Source organism: Rattus norvegicus, chromosome 9 (assembly GCF_021556685.1).
Source record: "Rattus norvegicus strain SHRSP/BbbUtx chromosome 9, alternate assembly SHRSP_T2T, whole genome shotgun sequence".
Taxonomy (NCBI): Eukaryota; Metazoa; Chordata; class Mammalia; order Rodentia; family Muridae; genus Rattus; species Rattus norvegicus.
Window position 1 is genome coordinate 55,397,630 of NC_141542.1, and position 26,396 is coordinate 55,424,025.

Consider the following 26,396-nt stretch of genomic DNA (forward strand, 5'->3'; position numbering starts at 1 on the left):
CTTTGAGCAAGCAACTCCTCTTGGTGGAGTGCAGGCTGTAGATAAAGCCGCATGTGAGGAATTTCGACAGACCCAAGAGTCCTAGAAACTGCACTGTTCTGGCCCTGCCTAGGATTGCAGGCAAAACCTGGAGCTCTGGCACTAGTCGGATTGGCCGGGAGAGCATTGGGCATGCTTGGAGCCTTGGGAGCCCAGTGTCCAGAAGGAAGAACCTCCTAGAGGAGTTGGCATTTTCAAAAGCTAGCTGTTTAATAAAGGGGCTATTAGGCTCTTGGACACCAAATAAGCTGTCTCCGCCAAGAGACCAGGGGAGAAAAGCATTTGAGCCTCCAGAGTGTTAAAGGGAGGCTCACCCAGGGGAGTATGATCCGAATGAAGCCTCAGGTATCTGAGAGTAAGCTATAGTCAAAGATAACTGCCTTGCCAGGGGCAATAAGGACTCCATTCCTGCCATTCCTGAGGCAGGAGTCACAGTTGATCTGGGCTTTCTGCCTCTTACATCCAATAAAGAGATTGCTGACACTGGAGTACTGATCTTTAATATAATTACAGCCCTCCCTGTGCCTCTGAATTCCAGGACTCCAGTAGCAGTCCCCAGCTCTTCACCAAGCTGTCTGACTGGGTTAGAGGCCCCTGGAAAAGAAAACATTGATCCTGACCTTGGTTACAGCCTCCAGTTGGAGTAGCTGAAGAGCCCGTGCCAAGACTCTCCTGATACCATCCCAGGGTAAACCCAGCCAGAGTCTGTTCCGAATTCAGCAGGAACTGGCGGCTGCAGGGATAGTCCTAAGGATATCATTAATAAGAGACCAGTAACTGAAGGCAGCAACTGGAAATTTTTCAGGGCCAAAAGTCTCATCATAGACTTTAAAACAATCACTAACTCTGTGCTATCTTTTTGCACCAATTGTTCCCTCTTGGGGGAATCATGGACAAATATTTCCTACAAAGTCTAAGAATTTCTTTAGTTCATTTTTCTTAACCCTATTCCTCGAGTCTTGAGTGACTCCTTGAGTCCTGTCACCAAAGGTGGCTGTAGAATGCTTGTCCCATCACCTAAACTTACCTTAAGATCTGCACCTGCTCTGCAACCTTCCAGACTGTCTCATGGCAAGTGCCGTGGCATCGTATCATGCCAAAGTCACCCTGATGCTTTTGTGATAAACGGATAGGCCTTTCCTTCCCTGGTGAACGGCGTTCTCTCCTCTGTAACCCCTAAAAGCCCCATGTTGGGCACCAGTTTGCCCTGGCCCGCAGGGCAGTCAGCGGAGGTTGGGGCCCACCTAGGAGAGAATAGGGAACAAGAGACTCGGATGCCAAGGCAAGAGTCTGATCAAGGTGACAAATTTTATTTTTTCCCAAGGCTGAATTTATACCATAGCAGGGGTAAGAGAGGGAGGAGGGAAGTGGGAAACACTTACACAGGCCAAGGACACTGCTCTTGTGGTCAGGCAATCGACTGACGTCAGCAGGATGTTGGTTTCTCAGGAAGGTCACAAGTTTGTCATATCATTAGGCATCCTGACCATCAGATTAGTATTAGCCTTCTGCAGCTGGCTGGGGATTTTCCATCGTCCTGACCTCTTAATGAACTCAGTCATACTTAACTCTAACTATAATATTAACATCAGTAATGGAGGGTTTTAAGGGCATAGCTCCTAACAGTAGAACATCACAGTGTGGAATATTTGTGCTCGTACATATCACTGCTGTGAGATAGTGCTGCCTGTCATACAGAGGTAGAACAGTATGGAATATTGCACGGTAAGGGCCTGCCCTGCATCTATGGATTCCATCCACTGGTGTGCATTCTTTTGGTTATTGTACACAATGTTGCTATGAGCACTTGTTTATATATGCCTGTCTGCACACTTGTTATTAGGTTGAATATGTATCTAGGTAATTATTTTAAGTCTCCAATTGTTTTCTAAGCACCTGCCCATCATCAGCAATCTATAAGAGCTCCAGTTTCTTAATATCCTTGCCAACAACCTTGTTTCCTCCCTCCTTCCTTCTCTTTCTCTCTCTTAAATAACCAGCTTAGTGGCTTGTGTAGTGGTGGCAGTGGTGCTTGGTTGGGTAATTGTGTTTTATTTGAGACAGGATGTATATAGCTCAGGATGCCTTGGGCCTGCAGGTACTCATGCCTCGACTACCTGAATGCTGGGATTGCACACTCAGGGTTCACTGTGGATTCAGGATTCAGTTGTCATTCTGTAGTTACTTCATGTTCTGTCTGCCATTTTAGATCTTTGGTCACAAGTCTCTGGGAATGTTTTACCCAGTTCTCACTAGGCTGTCTTTTTAATGTCAAGTTGTAAATATTGATATAATTGGGATAATATAGTTATGTGTGATTTGTAGATATTCTCTCTCATTCTGTAGGCGCACTTTAACACAAGCAATAGGTTCTTCTCACAGATTGAAGTTTGATCAAGGTCTGTTTGCTTTTTCTTTGTTGTACATTTGAGGTTATAACTAAGAATATATTTTGTCATTGAGAGTTACATCCATGGTTTTTGTTCATTTGAGTTTTATTGGTGTAGTTTTTGCACTTAATTCCATTTTTAATTAATTTTTGTGGCTGGTGTTTTGTAGGTGTTTGTTATATTCTTGTGGTGGTGGGGGGCACGTCTCACTGTCCTGGTGCTGCCTATTGAGGATACTGTCCCTTATTGAATGGCGTTGTCACTGTTGTCACATTAGGATCAGTAGATGCTGTGTATCTGAATTTTATTTCTAGGCTTCTCATTTTATTTCTTTGATGTCTCTTACTGTAGTAGTCTGACTTTTCTTTCTTTTTTAAGATTTATTTTGTGTGTACAAGTGCTTTGCCTGTGTGTATGTCTCTTCACCACATGCATGCCTGGTGCCTAAGAAGGAGTCTCCATGCGGGTGCTGGGAATCAAACCCGGGTCCTTTGCAAGAACAACACGTGCTCTTAACCAGTGAGTCAATTCTCCAGCCCATAGTTTTCCTTAAATGACATGCTGTGAGTAATGCCCATTCATACATGACTTTGCTTTGTCTAAAATTCTATTTTCTTCCTCTCATTATTCAACAGTCTTAAACTTTTCATAATTTTACAATATTTCAAGTTACACAGTCAGTTGTAAGAAACATTTATATCGGGGGTTGGGGGTTTAGCTCAGCGGTAGAGCGCTTGCCTAGCAAGCACAAGGCCCTGGGTTCGGTCCCCAGCTCCGGGGAAAAAAAAAAAAAAAGAAAGAAAGAAACATTTATATCTTAACTGTAAAGTTTGACTTTTTAATGTGTTTGGGATTGAACCTGAGGCTCTGTGCGTGCCAGGCAAGGTTCAGCCACTAAGCTCTATCATGTATAGCACTTAATTATAAATTTTAGTGTGAAGCACTTCCGCTGATGTGGAGAATGCACATCTTTGTCTGTGTTGGTACATAAAGGCAGTCTCACTGTATTTTTTAACTAGCCTTTCAACTTACTGCTTTAGCGTGCAGTCTGGAAGTTTTGCCACATGCAGAGGTAAATTATAGTAGGCAGGCTTGCTTGCTTCTTTTGTTTTGTTTTTCAAAATGTCATGAAATTTGTTCTGTAGATCAGGCTGGCCCTGAACTCAGAGATCTACCCACCTCTGCCTCCCAAGTGCTGGAATTAAAGGTGTATTGCACCATTCCCAGCCTTAGACAGATTTTTATTAAACAGCTCTGGGTTGACACTGGTGAGCAACTTGCCTCTCATAAAACAACTTCTCTCATAAAGGCCAGACTTGTGCCTGCTGCCTCTTTTCCATACTTTGACCTAAAACTGAAAAAATAGGTGGGAGCAGGGCAGCGGGCTTTATTATTGCAGACGGTACATATGCACGGAAGACATTGGGGCTTCTGCTAAGCAGGAGACTCTCATCCCTGCCTTTAGACTTGCATTTGGAAGTTGTGTTTATATATCCTAAGTACAACTGGTCATTAAATTTTGCCATTATGAGAGTATACTAGGTTGGAAAAATGGGAGCATGCTGTGTTCCTACCTCTCCTGAGTGCTAAGGGATGATAATAATGTTTAAGGTTTTCAGTTGCTATAAAATTACCAATAATTCTGTACACAACTACGTCCGGGCCTGCATAATTATGGTAGTGTTTGATAAGTTAATTGCTCAGAAACATCCTCTCACAGGAATAATTGTCTACATCAAACTTTTTACTTAACTGTTTTGTCCTATTCAGGTTTTTGTTTATTTATTTGTTCATTTATTTATATTTTCTCAAGACTGGGAGTCTCTATGTAACAATTCTGGCTGTCTTAGAACTCATGTTATAGACCAGGGTGGCCTCAGCCTCACAAAAATCTGCCTGCCTCTGCCTCCCAAGTATTGGGCTTAAAGGTGTGGGCCACTACTGGTTATGTGGCAGTATACAGAGTAAATTAGGTTGTGGTAATTTCTTTAACAGTAAGCACCAGATTCATTGCAATAGACTACAGAGACACTGAGTTTACTTTTAAGTGAGCACTTAACATACAGGTGGGCAGTTATTTCACAATGTAAGAGGCATCTCTATTTATTTATTTATTTACTTATTTTTCTTTTTTTCTAACGATGTCTTACTATGTTGCCTAGGCTAGAACATCATCTAGGGATTAAATGTTTTCCTGCCTCAGCCTTCTGAGTATCTGGGGCTACAGGTGTGCATCATCATGTCTGGCCTCAGTGCTGTTTCAGGTGCTAACAGATAAATACATGGATGTGACATACAACTCACAGATAAACATATGCACAAGTAAAAACACAATAAACATGAGTCTGTGTTTTGTAGAGGGAATAAGGATCCTTAGTCCTTTTGCACTGTGCGTTGTAATGGTGATGGGGTTTCTATAAAGGTGTTACCTCATCATAAGGACATTGTTAAGTTGGGAGGGAGGGCTGATTCTGTGTGTTTGTTGTGCAAATACATAACTCTTAGTTTACTGAGGGGTTCTAGTACTGGAGATAGATCTGTTGACAGCATAGTTGGGAATAAGACCTGTTGGGATTGGTAGGAAAGCAGTGGGAGCTAGTGCGGAACAGTGAGTTCTGGGCTTTTTGTTCAGGTCTTAGGTATGGTGTGGCTGGTGAACAGGAATAAGGAGAAGCCGTAGAAATGTCAAAAGGGAGGGAGCAAATGTTCCAGTTTGTCTTTTGATACTGGAGCTGTTGAGTTAATGGGTAAAGAGTAGGCTTTCTCTTCCTGCCTTTTCTTTTTTGGATGTTGCTTTTGCTTAAAGTATTCAAGGAGAGAGAAACAGAGCAAAATAGAGTTAAAAAGAGGCAGTGACAGCAACAGGCTTTAGTCTGGCCTTCCATATCCTTGCCACTTTGGGATTTTGGGCAGTGGTGGATAGATGAAGGAGTGTTTGGATTTTGTTTCCTTCTATCAACATGCTTGGCATTTCTTCAGGTTAGGAATAGAAAGAAATGTAGGACTGTCCCAATTATTGTTGTGTTACTGTAAGACAAGACTTCCTGTGAAGGCACATGTCTATTCATCTCAAATACAGAGCTCATGAAAGATGAAAGTACAGATACCACTAAGTCCAACTTGGTGAAACAATGAATTATATTGGGGTTACTTACCCCACCTCAGCTTGGGTGATAGCTCATAAAGGGGAGGAACCTGGAGCAGTATATTGCACAGCCTGCAGACAACTCAGTGGATGGAGAATATTCTTTCTAGGTGGCTCAGTTGGTCTAAACTTCCAGGCAGCTTGGCTAGTTTCTGTTTCTTCCAGGTCTGGTCTCACAGTCTACTTCGCAGTTTGGCTAGTCTGTGAGTGACTAGGCCCTTTATTGCTAACTGATCGTGGGGATGAGTGTGAGGAGTCTGACTTGTGAGTCTGGTCAGTTTCGGGGACTTCCTAAAGCTATTTGAGTTGTTTTCTTTGCTTAAGAAGCCACCTTAAATGATAGAATGTTTTAATCTCAGAGGAAATTAGTATACACACCATCTGTCCTAACAAACCATCTCAAACTTAAAGGGCTTAATAACAATTATCACTTTTTTGTAGTCCTGGGCATTAGTATACTTAGATGGGTTTCCTGGCTGTCTTCTGTGATTACAGTCATGGTAGCTGTAATGGAGTCATCCTTAAGCTTACTTTTTGAAAAATTTCACCTTTTCTGGTGGTGGATAATAGCTCTTCTTTGGAGCCTGCTCTGGACTTGCCATTGGAACCTTAACTTGAACTCTTGGTGTCACTTGAGCATTCACATTACCTTGGCAGAGAGCAAAGAGACAGGAGAAACTGGCCTTAAGGCCTTGGCCTAGAAACTCTTTAACATTATTTCTGTCGTGTTCTATTGATACGCAGTCACTAAGTTTTTACCTGAGAGCATGGCTCAGTCATTCTCCTAAAGCTGTGAAGAGACAATATGATCAAGGCAGCTTTTATAAAGAAAGCATATTTGTGGGCTTGCTTACAGTTCCAGAGGGTTAATCCATTATCTTCATGGTGGGAGGCAGCTACTGTGCTGGAACAGTAGCTGGGAGACTCATATTCTGACCCACAGGCAATGGGGAGGTCACAGACAGACAGACACATGCACACACGCGGCTGAACATGGGCTTTTGAAACCTGACAACCGGTTCACAGTGACACACCTCTTTCAGCAAGGTCACATCTCCAGAAGGGCCACATCTCTTAATCTTTACCAAACAGTTCATTTAATTGGGGTCTATGCATTCAAATACTTGAGCATATGGGCGTCATTCTCATTCAGGCCACCACAGAGCATCAGAGAAAGTTTGAGCATTGTTGTTACTTGGGGTTTTTGTTTTGTTTTGTTTTGTTTTGTTTTTGAGACAGTTTTGTTGCTTACCTTGGTCTTGAACTATATCTTCTTCCTTGAACTCCTGATTGTTGCAAGTGCTTGGATAACAGATGTGTACCACTGTGCCTTGCCTTTGAACCAGGTTTTAAAATATCTACAATGGATAAAGTAGCAGAAGAGAAGAGAGGCTGACATGAGATTCTTAGAAATCTTAGGGGTTTAAGTTAATTTAAGAATAATTTGTAAAGAAATTAATCTCTTGTTTCTTATTTAACTTCACATACATTAGACAATCTTTCAGTATAAAGTGCACATCATTAAATGAATCTCCCAAGTTTTGAATTGATGAGACATATTTGAAAAAATTTACTTTTATTACTTTGCCTTAAATATTATTTGTAAACTGTTTAAAAGGCTTTATACTTAGTTAGGTGCATGCCTTTAATTCTAGCATTCAGGAGGCAGAGGCGAGCAGTCTCTGAGACTTCCAGGCCAGACAGAGACCTTGTTTCCTTGAAAGGGAAGTTGTTATACTGGTCTCTAAATGTGTATATATCTTAACTGCAATATTTTTATATTACTGTTGCTAGTGGTTTTGGTTATTAGTAATAACCCCTATGGAGATCTACAATGAAAAGGAGCGGGGTTGGGGATTTAGCTCGTGGTAGAAAGTGGTAGTGGTAGGAAGCGCAAGGCCCTGGGTTCGATCCCCAGCTCCGAAAAAAAGAACCAAAAAAAAAAAAAAGAAAGAAAAGGAGCATGTGGAGCAAGGAGAAATACCAAATACCAATGCTGAGTGCATGCTTACAAACATTATTAAGAACTATGTCTTGGGGCTGGAGAGATGGCTCCGAGGTTAAGAGCGCTGGCTACTCTTCCAGAAGACTCAGGTTCAATTTCCCATCACTCACCTGACAGCTCATACTTAACTGTAATGGGCATAAAGTAAAAATAAATTATATATTTATAGTAAAAAAATGTCTTAAAATTTTTTCCATAGTAGCATGATTTTAACTACAGGTTATATTGTTAATGTAAAAGACTAGGTATTGTTATAAGTTAAAAAATGAATAAATGATTTTTGGGCTTATGTACTTTTAGTTTTAACTGTTTTAACCGTTAAGTATGTTCTCTAACTTGATTCTTTATGGTTTTTATACTCTGGAAATTGAAATTGAGCACACACACACTTCTTGAGGTGTAAGTAACATGAAATGCACAGATTTCAAGTGTGCAGTCAATGGGTTAAGGTTATGTCCTTGTGAGTAAGTAGACCATTTGCTTAGGACGTTGGTAAGTGATCCTTCTCCCTACAGAAGGCTTTGTCTGGGAGACACTGTAGCTGTGTTCTTCACCTCCTGCCAAGTTCTAGGAATCAAACCTGGAGCCTCACGCATGCTGGCAAGTGAGCTTATCACTGAGCTGCACCCTGTGCCTAGTGTTGTCAAGCTTTCCCTATCTGGAGATGCGTTAGGTTTAGTGATACTTGGAGGCTGTGTTTCCTGACTGGGTTGTTTAGTGTAGTGACTGTGTGCTAGCATGCTTCATCATTCCTGCCCCCTTTCACCGTGTGATACTCTGTTGGGTGGTTCTTGGCTGTTTTTAAACTACCTTACAGGTATTTGGGTTGTTTGTAGCTTTTCATGATTATGAATAAAATTAAACATTTGAGTACAAGTCTTTGTGTGGACACATAATGATTTCTCTGGTTAATACCTAGGAGTAAGCTTGCTGGGTCATATGGTAAGAGGTAAGGGAGGGAATGAGGATGGGAGAGGGGGAAGGGGGAGGGGAAAGGGGAGAGTAGGTAGGAGACCGAGAGGATGCCTACTTGCATGTAGCTTTAAGAGGCCTTCAAACTGTCTCTTCCCAATTTGACTATGCTACTTCTGCTTAGCCTATGGGGGCAGGTGAGTGTCAGCTACTCTGGTCCTATCAGTGCTTGCCTTCCTTGTTCTTACTTTTCTTAGTTACTCTAGAAGATGGGAAGTGGCCACACCTCAGCGTAGTTTTAGCTTATATTTTATTGTTCTGTAATACTGACCATCTTCTTGTGTGTTTATTGGGCATATTTACAATTTTTTCTTTTATTGGATATTTTCTTTATTTATATATATTCAAATGTTAATCCCCTTTCCTGGTTTTCCCTCTGGAAACCTCCTATCCCACTCCCCCTCCCCCTGCTTCTATAAGTTCACTCCCCCACCTACCCACCCACTCCCTCTTGCTTACCTACCCTGGCATTCCCCTGCATTGGGGCATGGAGCCTTGACAGAACCAAAGGCCTTTCCTCCCATTGATGTCCGACAAGGCCCATCCTCTGCTACATGTGGCTGGAGTCATGGATCCCTCCGTGTGTACTCTTTGGTTGGTGGTTTAGTCCCTGGGAGCTCTGGGGTTGGTTGATATTGGTTGATATTGTTGTTCTTCCTATGTGGTTGCAAACTCCTTCAGCTCCTTCAGTCCTTTCTCTAACTCCTCCATTGGGGACCCTGTACTCAGTCTGGTGTTTGGCTGCAAGCATCCGCCTTTGTATTTGCCAGGCTCATTAGATGCTGAGAAAGCACTTGACAAAATTCAATACCCCCTCTTGATTAAAGTCCTGGGAAGATCAGGAATTCAAGGCCTATACCTAAACATAGTAAATAAAAGCAATATACAGCAAACCAGTAGCCAACATCAAACTAAATGGAGAGAAACTTGAAGCAATCACACTAAAATCGGGGACTAGATAAGACTGCCAATCTATTCAATATAGTACTCGAAATTCTAGTCAGAGCAATTAGGCAACAAAAGGAGGTCAAAGGGATACAAATGGGAAAGGAAGAAGCCAAAATATCACTATTTGCAGGTGATAAGATAGTATACTTAAGTGACCCCAAAAATTCCACCAAAGAACTCCTACAGCTGATAAACAACTTCAGCAAAGTGGCTGGATATAAAATTAACCAATTAGCAGCCTTCCTCTACTCAAAGGATAAACAGGCTGAGAAAGAAATTAGGGGAGGCTGGGGATTTAGCTCAGTGGTAGAGCGCTTACCTAGGAAGCGCAAGGCCCTGGGTTCGGTCCCCAGCTCCGAAAAAAAGAACCAAAAAAAAAAAAAAAGAAAAAGAAAAGAAATTAGGGAAACAACACCTTTCACAATAGTCATAAGTAACATAAAATACCTCCATGTGACTCTAACCAAGCAAGTGAAAGATCTGTATATCAACTTCAAGTCTCTGAAGAAAGGAATCAAAGATCTCAGAAGATGGAAAGATCTTCCATGCTCATGGATTGGCAGGATTAATATAGTAAAAATGGCCATCTTGCTGAAAGCAATCGACAGATTCAAAGCAATCCCCATCAAAATTCCAACTCAATTCTTCATAGAGTTAGAAAGCAATTTGGAAATTCATTTGGAATAACAAAAAACCCAGGATAGTGAAAACTATTCTCAACAATAAAAGAACTTCTGGGAGAATCACCATCCCTAATCTCAAGCTGTATTACAGAGCAATAGTGATGAAAGACTGTATGGTATCGGTAAAGAGTCAGGCAAGTAGATCAGTGGGATAGAATTGAAGACTCAGAAATGAACCCACACATCTATGGTCACTTGATCTTTGACAAAGAAGCATTTTTGCATCTTAAAGGCTCGTAGGAAGCTTAGGAATTATTGACAGTCTTTCATGTATTTATATAGCAAATCATTCTTTCGACTTTCATTTTGTTAATAGTGTTAATTTATTCTGTCTAAAGAATTAATCTTTTGCTTGGAGATTGTTAAGAGTCATGTGCACTTGTAAGAAATGATAGAAATCAGGGTCCTAGTTTGTCGTGATAATCTTAAAGCTGTGTCACAATGGCACAGTTGGTACTGATTAAAGCCACTGGTCATGGTCATGTGCTTGGTGTCATTTGCACTCTCATGTGTGTTTACTGCGGTGTACATTATCATTTATGTCTGGAGATTTGTGTGTCCAGTACCACAGTTAAGATAACAGAGCGCTTCAGTGTTGGACTGGTTATATTATGTGTGTTACAGCACCAACTCCCCCTGCATACCCCACGTCTGCCTGTCCATATCCTCTGGTAACCTGTTACCATGTTGGCATGTGGCATTCTGATTGGTGCACATTGCCCAATGACTACTATAGAGTGTCTTTAATTTGTCACCTGTATATCCTCTTTGGTAGAATGTCTTTTTATACTTTTTGCTGATTTTCATTGGATTATTGTTGTTTTTGCGGATGAGTTTTGGATGTTTTTAGAGAACATATGCAGAATTATCCTTTTTAGATAAGTACTTTTCCATCTCCTACCGGACTCTGGGGCTTGTTTTCTTCAGGCTACTTTTATGGTCTTTCCAACTGCAAGAGCTTTTAATTCTCATGAGCTTCAATTTATTTCCTCTATTCTGCAGAGGTTCTGTTGTTAAGTTTACAGTGTGCCTCATACAGAGATTACTATTCTTGTGTTTGAGGCTGGTCATTTGCACCTCCTCCTCAGTTGTGGGACGGTTAGCTTCCCTGTGAATGGCCTTTGTCCTCTGTACAAGAGGGTGAGCACACTTGTGTGCAGGCTGCTTCTATGGAGGCTGTTTTTGTTTCTTCCCTCTGGTCCAGGCATTTGTGTTTTATCAGTGCCCCAGTGCAGTTTTGGATATTTTCGTCAGCTCATTTTGTCATTTGGCAAAATGGTGCCTCCCACCTTATTTTCTCACACACATAAAACAAACAAACAAACAAACAAACAAACAAAAAAACCCCAACCAACCAACAAAACCCAGAATAATGTTCTCTTAACTATTCTAAGTCTTTTGCCTTCTCATATAAATTTTATGGTTTTCTGTACTAGCCATATCTTAAAAATCCTTCTTGGGTTTTCATTAAGCCTATGTGTAGTATTGGAGAGAATTTTTTTGTTAGTGTTTTTTGTTTTTTTGTTTTGTTTGTTTGTTTTTTGGTAGAGCCTTCTATCAAGAAATAATGATTTCTCTCAGCATTTTATGGTTTTTAACATAATTTATGTGCATGCTTTGTTAAATTTAATATTTGATCTGCCTTGGAGTAGATCTAAATGGCAGGATAGCTTTGCTTTCTCCAGGTACCTTTCAGGGAGCGGACTGCACACTGCTCTTCCCGAGGCCCTAAGCTAAGTTCCCAGCACACATTCTGACTGTCTCATAAATACCTATCAGCCCCAAGGGATCCAGCACCTCTTTTGGTCTCTGTGTGCATCTACACACATATGCACATACTGGCACACAGAGATACAGATATACACATAGTTAAAAATAAAAATGTTAAAACTTAACTTCAGTATTAAGTACAAATTCTGTTTATCCAGCCCTGGCTTTCCCTGTGCAGTAATTACATTGGAACAATCACTCTCTGAACTTAGAACACTGCAAATTGAAGCCCCAGGCCTGCACCCACTGAAACACCTCCAGTAAGGTCTAATCTTTCCCAAACAGTTCTACTAACTGCAGACCAGTATTCAAAGGTGTGAGTCTATGGGGGTCATTTTTATTCAAACCACCATATCTTATTAACATATCAGCACAATGCACTTGTTACAATTAAGAAACTGGTATGAATTAACTGTAATGCTGAGTCTGCTTAGATTTCTTATGATTTTACTGACTTTTAAATATGTACCACATGTTCTATGGTAAATTTTTCTTTAGGCTCATTTTATCTATGATAGTTCATCAGCTTTCAGTATCTTGTTGATCTGACCAAGGTAGTCTTGGTCAGGCTTCTGCTCTGTGAGGATGTCCTTTGACCTTTCCATCTTTAGTCTGTAGAAGGATGTCACTGTATACGACCACAGTGTAAGGAGTGGGAATTTATGTTCTACCCCAGATGTGGGTGGAGTTCTGTATACTTTTAGCCTTCGTTTCTTCCTCATTCATCCATTTGTTTATTTCAGCGTGAACTAGTCAGTGGCTATTGTTTTATTTGTCTTGTAAGTCAGATTTCTTTATTGTTTTGTAGTCCTGGGGATCAGATCTGAGGTCTTACAGTAGGCAGAGCATGCTCACAGCCACTGAGCTACTCTACATCCCTGACTCACAGTTTAACCCTGTGAATGGTTAACTAATTTACTGTTTTCAGTGGTGGCTGGAGCTCTTTGTCCACACCTGGCTTTGTTTAACCCATTCCTTTCTGCCATTAGACGACGCTTCAGGCTTGTCTGTGTCTGTCCTCACTTTTGTGTTTTCATCAGCGTCTGATTCTCTCAGTTACTTGGATCTTAGCTTTGGAATAGATGTAGAACTTCATCTCCTTGTCTTTTTTTTTTTTTTTTTTTTTTGAGCTGGGGACCGAACCCAGGGCCTTGTGCTTGCTAGGCAAGCGCTCTACCACTGAGCTAAATCCCCAACCCCCCATCTCCTTGTCTAAATTCCATTTTACTGAGCTTTATGATCATTTATATTGTTTGCAACTAGTTTGTCTTTTGGCACTGTAACTGTTCCCATCCTCTGCCCGTATTTAGTTGAGTGCATTTACGAGTTCTCTGTGTGTTTTAGATATAAGTGTTTAATAGCATAGCATTTTGTAAATACTGTTCACAGTTTGTGTTTTGTGTTCCCAATTTTTAATAGCATCTTCTTTAGAAGTGTTTCATTTTAATACAGCCTTATGTTATTTTTCTTTTCTGGCTGTGCCTTTTGTATTTTATCTAAAACCTCATGACTAAGCTTCAATGTTACAAACAAATTTTGTGTTTTGAAGTTTTGTTTTCTTCTTTTCTACATTACCAATAAATGGTGAGAAGAATTTTTGCTGAATTTCCTTTTTTTTCCCTTTGTCATGGATTAGGTAGTTAGGTTTGTATAGGTTTATTTCTAAGCTGTTATTTTGGTCAATGTACTTTTTTAATTTTTATCTTTTTGCCTGATACCATGCTGGTTTGATAGCTTCATTTTAAGTCTTAATATTAGGTAGAGAATTCTTTTCTCTTTAGTATTGTATTGACTATTCTAAGTTGTTTGATATTCTGTATATACGTTACCCAAATGTGGCAATGCCTGTCATCTAGCTACTTAAGAAGTTGAGACAGGAGAATCACAGGTTTGAGGCCAGCCTGAACTGTACATAGCAAATCTAAAGTTTTAGAAGTAAAAATAGGGTTGACGATGTATGGCATTGTGTTTAATCTTCATTATATATTGAAAGAATACTTTGGAAAACACTCAGATTAAGACTTGGTCATATACTGGATGGATGTAGCACGCTTGAGTTTACTGAAAAATCAGAAGCTAAATTATTTCTAATTTTTTAGAAAGGCACTGTAGTTAAGTTTGGACTTTTTACTGGTGGGATGCCTTATATCGTGTTGCTTATCATGTTTAAGCCTGGAGTCAGCATTTTAAAGTGTTAAGAGAGAAGGGCTATCTACTATGTAGCAGTTGGCTACAATAGTGCTTGCTATTTAGTAAGCACTCAGAAGCTATCTCTTTTTTTTTAATAGTCCAAAGAAGCCTTTTAGACTTGATACCATGAGAATGTTATGTATACTCTGGTAGGGCTGTCTGCTGATGAATACTCTGGGATGGTTGTAGAACAAAGATCCCTCATATTCTTTTGATGGGGTCGATAAATATTTTGGAGATGAAGTGCAAGCCTGCAGCCTCCCCTTTTCTCTTAGTTCTCAGGCAATGTTGGGTGGAATATTGACAGAGGTTCCTTTAGAGCTCCCCTTGGTCAGGCCTGCGCTGGCCTTAGGTCTTGTTACTTGATGTGACCTGAACATCTTGGATTATTCCCTTTTATATATGTCTAGTTTTAAGTGTTAATGAGTCAGTCCTGACATTTATTTATCTGGCTTGAATCTTCATCCTGCTTGTGTTAGTACAGGTCAGGTGCCCATTGTGTTCTGACTACATTACGTACAGGAGCTCCCTCACTGGGTTCCCTGCTTCCCGGCAGTTGGGACTGTGTGTGCCCCTGTACCATCCACCCCCTTGGCCAAGTTAATGTCTTCCCTGCTGTGTTGCTTGTTTTCAAGCTGCTTTTCCAGGAAGCTTTTCACTCCCTGGTGTAGATGTGGTGCATACTGTTCAGAGTCACATACAGGTATCGAGTATCAAATATTTTAATTCTGTTCAACTTTTCATGAAAGTACTAAGTTTCTTTATTTCTTGATTTAGAGTTGCTATCCTCTAGTAAGTTTCTTGAGGTTAATTTTGGTATTTGTCACTATTTTGTTAGTCTTTTTATTGTAAGGAAGCACTTAATGTATTTTTCTTTAGTTCTCTTTACCAGATTAAACAATATCTAAGGTGTTCCTCTGTTCCATAAATCTTTTGATGCCTTTTTTAAAAATAGTATTTTATTGTATGTGTATAGTTGTTGTGCCTGGGTGTGTGTCTGTACAACCCATGTGTGCTTAGTGTCAGAGGAGGCCAGAAAAGGGCATTGGTTCTTTTGGAATGGGAGTTAGAGATGCTTGTGAGCGACCATGTAAGTGCTGGAAGTTGAATCCAGGTCTTCTGCAAGAGCAGCCAGGCTCTGACTGCTGAGCTATCTCTCCAGCCTGTAGAGAGAATTTCTTATAAGCATCTCCTATCAAAAAAAGCTTATGGCCAATGAGCTGATGCAGAAAATAGGAGATGGGACATTCGGCAGGGATAGAAAGAATGCTGGGAAATAGAGGTGTGGGAGATTGATCCCAGAATGCTGGGAGGATATAAAGTAAACCAGCAGGTAGTGAGCTCAGGTTAGAATGAAAGGGATAATAGGTTAGAGAACAAGCCGAAGCTTATGGCACAGGCATTTTTTTTAAAAAAGATTTATTTATTTATTTTATATATATATATGTGTGTGTACACACACACACACACACACACACACACACACACACACACACACACATATATATATATATATATATATATATATATATATATATATATATATATATATATATATACTGTAGCTGTCTTCAGATACACCAGAAGAGGGGATCGGATCTCTTTACAGATGGTTGTGAGCCACCATGTGGTTGCTGGGAATTGAACTCAGGACCTCTGGAAGAGCAGTCAGTGCTCTTAACCGCTGAGCCATCTCTCCAGCCCTGGCCCAGGCATTTTAATAGTCTCAGAGTCATCGTTTCTGGGAATTAAGTGGATGGGGGGAAACTTGATTAGTTTTTACATCAGCCCCTATCTTTTGATGTCTTAATATGTAATTCAAATGAATTTACCATACTTTTTGTACTTGTACATTTCAGAATGACTGACTTTGGCTTCTGTAGCTTTAACTTGACTGAGACTTTGGTTTTACCAAATAACATATGTGAGACATTGTAGACTGGAATCAGACGTGAGAGATTGCCAGCAGGTTTGGTAGTAGATTTGGGAGTGTGTGCCTGTGTGCATGTGTGTGTTTGTATTATTTAGTGAACCATACTTACCTCATGTAAATTTGTGTATAGTCATGCTTTCCTTAAGGTATTCAGATCTTTGCGTAGTTTCATTTTCTCATCTAGTAAAATTAGACAGTAGGCTAGTTGGTTTGTAAAGTTCTTCTATGCTCTAATTTCTGTTGTTCTAAGAGAAAATATAGAAGGGTCTATGTATTTACATTTTCTGATAGCCTGTTTTATACTTTGGTTCTTTGTGTTCTATAAAAATAACTATTCAGGTGTGTACACCCCCCCATGCTCTCGTTCACGTGCATAGATGTTCATTACTTATGGAAGTTATTTTTTCCCTTTCCCTGCCTAGGCTGTTTGCTTGTCTGTTTTAGGGGTAGGGCTTTTGATTCATACCTTCTGGTTTTGGCATAGTGCTCTTTATGGAAGAAGACAGAGTTTGGTAAGTAGGTAGCTGCTATGATGAGAGAACTCGAGTGTTTTTCTGTGTTGCTAATATGTGAAAGGGTGTAAAATAGCAAGGAAATATCTGTGTAAGTGAACTAACCAGCAGCCTGCGGGCTGTGGAGTAACGTTTGCTCTGTTTTCATTTAGTACCAAGGATGATACTGACTTGGGCGCCTTGGCTGCGGAAATAGAAGGAGCTGGTGCTGCCAAGGAGCAGGAGCCTCAGAAGGGAAAGGGGAAGAAGAAAAAGGAGAAAAAGAAGCAAGACTTTGAGTATGTTTTAATGCAGTCATATGTTTGTAGCTTGAGTTTTGCAGCCATCTAATGCTTCTAGTGCTTCAATCGTGTCTACTTCCCTTCTAGTGAGAACGACATTCTGAGAGAGCTGGAGGAGTTGTCTCTGGAAGCCCAAGGCATCGGAGCTGACAGAGATGCCGCTACAGTCAAGGTGAGGGAGAGCGTCCGTCCTGTCTCTGCCGTCTTTCTCTCCTGGTGATGATTTGGGAGTTGCCTGCTTTGGAAACTGGGGTTGTAGATATGTTAATAGTTTCTATAAAATAGTTCAAAGGGAGGAACTAAGTTTTCAGGGAAAAAAAACGGTATTTTTTTTTAATACCTGATTGACAGAAATACACTTTATTTAGAAATCTAGAGGCACTTAATGTATTGCCTGTTGATAAAATTGGTACACTTGGAGGCCATGATGGTGTCCCTACCTTCGATTTTCTATGTAGGTTTCATTATTTCAGGGCTCTTGGATTTTGAGGTATATGGGGATTGTGAGGCATAAAACCGGTGTCTTTTCTGTGGTTGGATTTTTTTTCCTATTTTAGATTTTTGGTTTATGTGTATGGTATTTTGCCTGCATATATGTACATGTGCCATGTGTGTGCCTGGGGCTTACAGAGGTCAGACAGACCTCTAGATCCTCTAGAGCTGGAGTGGCAGATGGTTGTGAGCTGCATGTGATTGCAGGAACTGAGTCTGGATCTTTTTCAAGGGCAATAATTGCTCCTAATACTAAGCTATCTCTCCAGACTCATACTTTAATATTCTTGTGAAACAAGACAACCATATTTCCATAAAGGGTATTGATGTGTGCACTAAGTGAGACGCCCAACACTGAGGAGGCCCATTACGAATGATGGTCTGTTGACATTTCTAACAAGGGCTACTTTTTAGCCTACAGAAAACAATGAAGAAGAATCTGCCTCAAAACAAGATAAAAAGAAGAAAGGACAAAAAGGCAAGAAAACAAGTTTTGATGAGAATGATAGTGAAGAATTGGAAGATAAAGATTCAAAATCAAAAAAGCCTGCCAGACCTAACTCAGAGGTGCTCCTCTCTGGGAGTGAGGATGCAGATGATCCTAATAAACTTTCTAAAAAAGGTAAAAAAGCCCAGAAATCAACTAAAAAACGGGATGGGTCGGAAGAGGATGAAGACAATAGCAAAAGAAGTAAAGAACGTTCGAGAGTAAACTCCTCAGGTGAAAGTGGTGGTGAGTCTGATGAATTTTTGCAGTCCAGAAAAGGACAGAAAAAAAATCAGAAGAACAAGTCAGTTCCTACCATAGACAGTGGGAATGAGGACGATGACTCTTCCTTCAAAATTAAGACGGTGGCCCAGAAGAAGGCAGAAAAGAAAGAGCGTGAGAGGAAAAAGAGAGAAGAGGAGAAAGCAAAGTTGCGAAAGGTGAAAGAGAAAGAAGAGCTAGAGAAGGGCAGGAAGGAGCAGAGTAAGCAGAGGGAGCCTCAGAAGAGACCGGACGAGGAGGTGTTGGTGCTCAGAGGGACTCCTGATGCAGGTGCTGCCTCAGAAGAGAAAGGAGACATTGCTGCAACTCTGGAAGGTGGGTCATAGCCACAGAAGTCTCTGGTTCATGTTTAGTCTAAGTTGTGGTCATTGGCTGTGATACTGTCTTATGACTTGTCCTCATGCACATGGGTGAATGTCTGTGTGTGCGAGTGTCTGTGCGTGCATTGTGCGTGCGTGTGTGAGTGCGGGCGGGCAGGCGGGCAGGTTCCTCCCTGTTCATGCAGATACGGAGGCTGGAGGCCAATTCTGCTGTTGCTTTTCCATTTTACTTTTTTAAAAAATTATTTTTCTTTATTTTTTGAGATTATAAGATTGCATCATTTCTCCATTGCTTTTCTGTATACCCCTCTTTGCTTTCTTTCAAATTAATGGCCTCGTTTTTCTCCGTGATTTGCTGTGAGGTTGGGTCCCCCAGGAATGCCAGGAACAACGTGCAGAAAGTCTCACCCAAATGACTGTCTGAGCAGGGGTTGAATAAGAACAGTAACAGATAGGTACACTAAAGCCATTGCCTCAGCTCTGCACAGAGAAGCACAGGCCGCCATGCAATGCTGAGATGACAGGGCATGCGGAATAGCCTCTGTCTGACTCTCACGGAGTGCAGAGCTAGTTTTTCAGGGATGCTGGCTGCTCAGTGAGCAGTGCCCTCAGGTCTGGCTTTTATGTGACTGCTGGGGATGTGATCTGAATTCCTCATGCCTGCATGGCAAGCACTTTACCCACTAACCACACTACTTATTTATACATTAGAAATTTAATAACGTTTTATTATGAATACTGGTTTTGCTGTTAATAAAGACTAAGTGGCCAAAGAAATTTCCCTCTTAAAATTCACGCCAAATGTTAACTAAATTCTGTAAAAAAAAAAAAAAAATCCAGCTTAACCTTTGAAATATAAAAGTAAAAAGTGAATAAGAGACCTAAATTAGTTACATCACTTAAATGACAGGAAGTATGTTTTTGTTTCTCTTTAAAGAAAGCAAATTTGTTTCATTCACTTTGTATGTGTGGGCATACATTTGCCACACCTTATGGGGAGAGGCCAGAGGATAGCTTTTAGGAATCTGCTCAAAGCTTACCATGTCAGCTTCAGGGATCAAACATGGGCTACCCACTTGGTAGCTGTCACCTTTACTTGCTGAGTCTTGTTACTGGGCCCCTCTTTTATCAATTATTGGTAATTGAAATAAATCGATCAGTAATTGAAATTGATTGCTTTCTACTTTTTTTTTTTTTTTTTCCTTTTTTTCAGAGCTGGGGACCGAACTGAGCTAAATCCCCAACCCCTTTTGTTTTGGTTTTGTTTTTGTTTTTTGTGACAGGGTTTCTCTGTGTAGTCTTCGCTGTATTAGAACTCACTCTGTAGGCCTCAAACTCACAGAGATCCACCTGCCTCTGCCTTCTGAGCTCTGGGATTAAAGGCGTGTACTGGTTGTTTTCTCTTAGAATAAATATATCTAAAGGTCAGGCAATTTAGATTTCTAAAATAATAGTTTTTTCTTAGACTAGAAAGATTTTAGTAAAAAAATAGATTGACCCAAGTTTTTGACCACTGAAATTTTTATTCTCTGAATTTTGAGGAGAAACACTATCACAGGAGTGTCACAAATTTTATTTCTTCAGTGTTTTTGAAGTACAGTTATATTTTGTATTCTGTTCCCATAGCCCCATATTCTAGGCATCACTTTTTCCATCCCTGTCCAACATAAATAAAATGGCTTCAGCACCTACGTGGGTTTGAGCAGTCTGATTCTTTAGGATTTCAGACCTGTGCTGTGATTACCAGACAGAGATCCTGAAACAGCATCTGCTGCCTTTTTACTGCTGACAGAGTCTGTGTTCATCAGGATGACTCAGGCCGACAGTAGTACTGGCAGATGCCCCACGGGTCAACTGTGATGTCCGATGAGCTGTCCTAGGCACAGGGTCTCGGGACACTGATCCACGACGCTCTGAGAATGGGTGGCAGAGGCCTTGCCCCAAGGTGGTCTTTGAATTCTAGCTGCTAGCGTGTGTTTGCTGCCATAGAAATCAAGTTGAGTGCTTTGCCTTTATTTTTCGGGCAGATGACAATGAAGGAGACAAAAAGAAAAAAGATAAGAAGAAAAAGAAAACAGAAAAAGATGATAAAGAAAAAGAGAAGAAGAAAGGCCCAAGCAAATCCACTGTTAAAGCTATCCAGGAAGCTTTGGCTAAGCTCAGAGAGGAGGAGGAGAGACAGAAGAGAGAGGAGGAGGAAAGGATTAAGCGGCTTGAAGAACTAGAAGCCAAACGAAAAGAAGAGGTATGTTTTTCATGAAGTTGTAAATACTGATCGTGAGTTTACCTGAGGTCCGTTCTCTGTGAGGTCTGCATATTTGTACGGGCATCCTAGTTACACTGCGTGCTCTGATCACACAGTGAGATGGAAGAGGTACACGAAACCTTCCTCATCTCCCCAGGGACAGACCCAAGTTGCTTGTGTGTTAACTGCCAATAACATGCCCTAATGTTTCTTTAAGAATAATGTATAATATTTAAATATTTTCAGTGGTAATCTCCCAGCATATTTTGCATGCATTTTTAAGACCTTTCAAGCTTGTGTTGTTTATTTTAAACTTTATGGTTCATTTAGCTAATGTAATTTTTTATGTGCCATGTACTCTTGTTTAGGAACGATTAGAACAAGAAAAAAGAGAAAGGAAAAAGCAAAAAGAAAAAGAAAGAAAAGAACGGTTAAAAAAAGAAGGAAAACTGTTAACTAAGTCCCAGAGAGAAGCCAGAGCCAGAGCTGAAGTGACCCTGAGACACCTCCAAGCGCAGGGTAAGTAGTGGCCTCGCTAGCTGAACTATGAGTGCACTTCCCTCAGGACTTAGATCCCTGATGCAGGAGCATCAGTTCACTGGCGTGGGATGGAGTCTGGAAAAGCCATGTGAAAACATACGGAGCAGGTGCGATGCCATTGTTGAGGAGAATGCTTTCTATGCTATGATGGAAATTGTGTGCAGATAATGGATTTCTGTGAAATTTGCCCTCCCTCCGACACACAAAGTAAAAGTGAGATCTTTTAACCAGTTGTACCGATTACTAACCTCTTTCCATGTTTGTTTTATACCCCTTCTTCTTATGACTACTGTTTTCTTCCCTGGGGTTGTTTGAACTAAGTTACAGACACTTAGTTTTTACTTTTTCTCCCAGATTATTTATAGATGTAGAAAATAAGAGTATTTTGCTTAGCATTAGTAGAATATATATTATCACTAACAATACTGGGGTTTTTCAAAACAATTTTTGTAGGTGCTTGCATGTATATGCACGTGGGGTCAGAGGTCGGCACTGAGTCTCTTAATTGCTTCTCTACTTTATGTTTTTGAGACAGGATCTTTGGCTAAACTTGGAGCACAGCACTTGTCTAGGGTCTGCCTGCCCACAGCCTCCCAGTGCTGGGGTCACAGGTGTGCACGGCTGCTGCTCCAGGCAGTTTTGGTTGCTTGCTTTTTAGTGTAAGTGCTGGATGCCTTAGCACATCCTCATGATTGCCCTGCAGGCGCTTACAGCCCATGAATTACTTTTTCATTTCTGATTTCGTTGTGATCTTATAAATGGCTTGGCTTGAATCTGGATCCAGATATAAGCAACAGATTGCATGTGGCTGATAGGTTTGTGCTAACACCCACCTCCATGCTGATGTACCATGTACTTACTGACCATGCTGGAGAGTTCACTAGAGTTTCTCAAATTCTGACTTTGTAGAATTACACTCTCCTGGTGTTGATAAACAGTGTGCTTTTGTATTCTGTAATTTCTTAGATCCCACAGCCTGGCTGTTTGTTAGTGGTGCTGTGATTCCTCAAATCAGCCTGGACAGAGTAGGGTTTTCTGATGTGTAGCAATGTCAGGTTTGAAGAACAGCCCTGTTTATTGTAAAACAAAGCATAACAAAACCAAACCTTTCAGTAACAGCTCTGATGTCCAGTAGTCAGTCGCCACCTTTTATTCAGTATTCTTTAGGAATTACAACATTGGTAATAATTAATTTTGCCTTTTGTTCTACATTGAATTAGCCAAACTATCTAAATAAAAACTTCCCCCAAACACAGCTTTCTTACAGAAATGTCAAGATAAATGTTTACTTCTTTTCCTCTCATAAGGTTTCAAAATAATCAGTTGGTGTGTGACAACTTTAAAAGGCTTAATCCTGGTTTTTGTGAATAGATATAGTGGAAATTATTGATTTTACCTCTTGAAGTGAGGATGCATTTTACAGTCATTGAATCATCTTTCCTAATGAGTCCATGGGACTGACTGACTCACATGACCCAGGATTAGTTGATTTCTTCCTTCTAGGTTCACCCATGTCTTTGTTGTAGATCTGGAATCAGCCATTTGTCCATAGCCTTGCTTCCTATCCTGATGGATGGTGTTTAAAGATGACAAATTGGTCATATAATTGTGTTACTAAATGATAAGACCTAAGATAGTGGCTTTGCTCCATTGAGAAGACTTACTTTCTGGGTCTTCCCTTAATTTCCTCCTTATATTCCTTAAACTTTCATGTAGTCATGTAAGGGACTTAGAATTATATCAGGGACTCAGATACTTTATACTGTGTAACAGATGCTGGGGTGACCTTTGACATTAATTTTTGCATCCCATCATCATAGAAAATGCTGATGCACTGAGCTGAAGCAGTTTGCTCAACAGACAGAAACCTAATTTGTTTTTTGTGTTTGTATGTTTGTATGTAAATTTCAGAAAATTTATTAATTGGGGATATACCCTAAAAATCAGTGGTGTTAGAGAATACAGTTGTGTATAGTTAGTGCCCAAGCAGATCTTAAAAGCCACTGGTGATGAAAGGCTCTTAGTATTTGAATGGAACAAGAAGAGTATCATTTCCAGGCTCAGAAATGCCGTTTTATGGAGTAGTTAGAGATGTAATTAGATGAAAATTAAAATTTTAAATTATTTACTATCAGTCTTTATTAGTCTTTAGAACCTGCTTGGAAGAGATTGTTTCTCAAGAGGCAACTCTGACCCTTGCTCTCTTTCTCAGTCTTTAATACTGCCCCGTGCCTGACAACTTCTGGTTCCACTTGTTTCCACATGGTCTAGTACAGAAAGTTTTCATTCTCAGCTTGTAAAAGGCTGTCCACAGCCAAATGATGGGAATGCTCAGCAGAGGATCCTCTAGTATTGTCTGCTCTAGCTTTGAAAGGTACCGCATTACATGGAGCTAAGTTATCACATCCATTACCTAGAGCAGTGTGAAGCTTACTCAGTAAACCCAGGATGTACTGTTGGATAGGATATGTGCGGGGGTTTTCTGTGGAAATTGCTGGAGGTTTTCAGTCACCTTGGAGAACTTGAGTGTGATGTCTTGATTTTGTAGCTCAGTACAACAGCTGATGTTGATGACAAGCCTAGTGTTTTAATAACCCTGTTGAATAAGTCTGGCGTAGTAATCTGCCTGCCTAAGTTTTCTCCTTTGGTTTAAGCTGTTTGCCTGCTGGGTATGGGCAGCTAGGCCAGGAAGTTGCACTGTCTACTTTACATAACCTTTCTTTGGCTTACTTAAAATGTTTCTGTTACCATAGTTTTAACACTGATCTTTGCAATTCTCGCCTTTATCATTACCTACCTACCTACACACACACACACACACACACACACACACACACACACACACACACACACACACACACACCCTACCCCTCCCTATACTTTAAAGTTAAAAACATTCTGACCTACACACACACACACACACACACACACACACACACACACACCCTACCCCTCCTTATACTTTAAAGTTAAAAACATTCTGAGCCTTATTTTTTATTTTATTCAAAATCCATACCATCTTGCCACTGTCTGTATTATAAAGCTTGTGATCAGATTGAAGCCTGTGTTAGCTGAAAGGTGTCTGAGCGTGTTGTAGGAGTAGAGAAGAGGGTTGGAATATGCAGCCATTCATTTGTAGGTCTGTACCAGTAACTAAAGTGAGAAGAGTATATGCCCTCATATAGGAATGTTACACATCAGACACGGTTTGCTCTAGTGTCTCAACAATACTTCTTCCTTTATTTGAGAGAAAACATTAAAGTAATAAAAATGATAACCACGAATTCAAACAGAAACAGATTACTGACTTGAAATTAGCAGTTTTTACTTCGGATTAGTCGCTGTATTGAATCTCACTTGGCATTGCGTTTTTAAAAAAGTAGTGCAGCAGATTCCTACTCATAGCAATGCAGATTGATAAGAAAGCCCAGAACATAAGTTATTTCAGTGAAGAGGAGGTTAACCAGGAAATAAACATAATTTTGAACATGGTAAAAGGGAAATCATACACAGAGATGACAGTGGGGACTGTTGGCAGAGACGTCCCCACACCTGTGAGGTCTGGACATTGAGTTCCCTCAGTGTCCCTGGCAGTATCGGTCTCTGCAGAGTAGTTTAACCATGCATATAAAGAAAGGACCACTAGAAGGCTTCATTCACTTTGTCAGAGGCCAAGGAAGTGTGTATTGTGGAATGTTCACTGAAAATAGAGTGTCCTTTGAGCTTGCTTCTCAGCAGTTCTAAGCTAGCAGAAGGCACAGATGCATTATAACTGTTGTAAATTACCACAAACTACCTGAAAACAACACATTTTATAGCTTACAGTTGTGTGACCGAAAGGCAGGGCTGGACCTGAGGTATTGGCAGGACCGTGTTTGTAAAGTGTCTGCAAGACCATTCTGTGCCATCCACATTCTGTGGTCAAGAGTGCCCTTTGTCTTCAGAGCCACCAACAAAAGCTAAGTCTCCGTTTAGCCACCTTTCCCTCTGATCCCAGACTCTACTGGAAAAGGCTCTTTACTAAATCATGAAGAATTGCATAAGAGAGTCGGGTCTGTCCAGATACCTAGAATAATTTCCACATTCCACTCATGTATTTAACTTAAGTCATGTCATGGAGTGTCATCTTCATTGTCTGTCTGCTGTTCCTCCTCCACATTTCTATTTGGAGTGAAATTTAGGACATTAGCATCTTTATGAAGATCCTTTAACCTTCCACAGTTAAAATGTGATTTTGTGGAGTTGGGGATTTAGCTCAGCGGTAGAGCGCTTGCCTAGCGAGCGCAAGGCCCTGGGTTCGGTCCCCAGCTCCGAAAAAAAAAAAAAAAAACAAAAAACAAAACTGTGAAAATGTGATTTTGTTTTCTTTGTGAGTTCTTTCAAGCTTTAGTGTTTTGTGGGTGTTATGTTTTATCCTGTCTTTCAAGGATCACAATCTCTTGGTGACTGAAGGTGAATTGTACATTACTCCACATTGCTATATCTGGTTATAGTTGCCTGTCACTTGAGTCCTCTAGTTGGGGGTTGGGGAAAACAGATTTATCTGAAGTACAGTCATGAGACAGGTGGCGGTAAACTTTATATTACTAAGGATGTCTTTGAAAAAGTAGATACTGAAGTAGATCCCGCGTTTCTCTTTCTGACATCCCTGTGAGAGTTTTAGAGACAAATAAAGTCCATCTTTTGTCAGTTGTGGCCTCTCTGCACTTTGCTTCAGTAATTCACAGCCTAATGGGGAAGGTGTCTGGTCCTTTGCAGGATGAGAGGGAAAGAGTCCCCGAATCTCCCTTCAACTGTAAAATTTTAAATAGTTTTCTTCGTTTTTGAAATGAATACATTATTGTGTAACATTATGTGAAATTAGAATAGTATTCCTGTTTGTTTGCTTAATGGTGGCCAGGGTTGCTGAGTAAGGGATCTCCAGTATCAGAAAAGTTTAAGGGACCTCACTTTTTTCACTGACAGGTTTTTTTTTTTCCTCTGTACTTTGCCTGAGTGACACTAGTGTCACAGAGCTGGAAACCATAAGAGACCACCTGAGTTCTGTGGGGTTGTAATTAGCTGACTCCTTGTCCCCGTCTGCCTTGTGGTCAGTCGGTTTATCAGGCCCAGGTAAAAAGGGAGGGCTACTTTCATAGACAAAAGGCCAGTCTTCTCCTGCA

General features: G+C 40.6%; 1 protein-coding gene across 1 annotated transcript in view; it reads left to right on the top strand.

Moving 5' to 3' along the window:
* Eif5b (eukaryotic translation initiation factor 5B) overlaps window positions 1–26,396 on the top strand; it is a 54,635-nt gene that overhangs the window by 5,836 nt on the left and 22,403 nt on the right. The window contains 5 exon segments of the mRNA NM_001110141.1: window positions 16,740–16,865; window positions 16,956–17,040; window positions 17,775–18,444; window positions 20,477–20,694; window positions 21,063–21,213. Of these exon segments, the coding sequence (NP_001103611.1) occupies window positions 16,740–16,865; window positions 16,956–17,040; window positions 17,775–18,444; window positions 20,477–20,694; window positions 21,063–21,213 (1,250 nt within the window).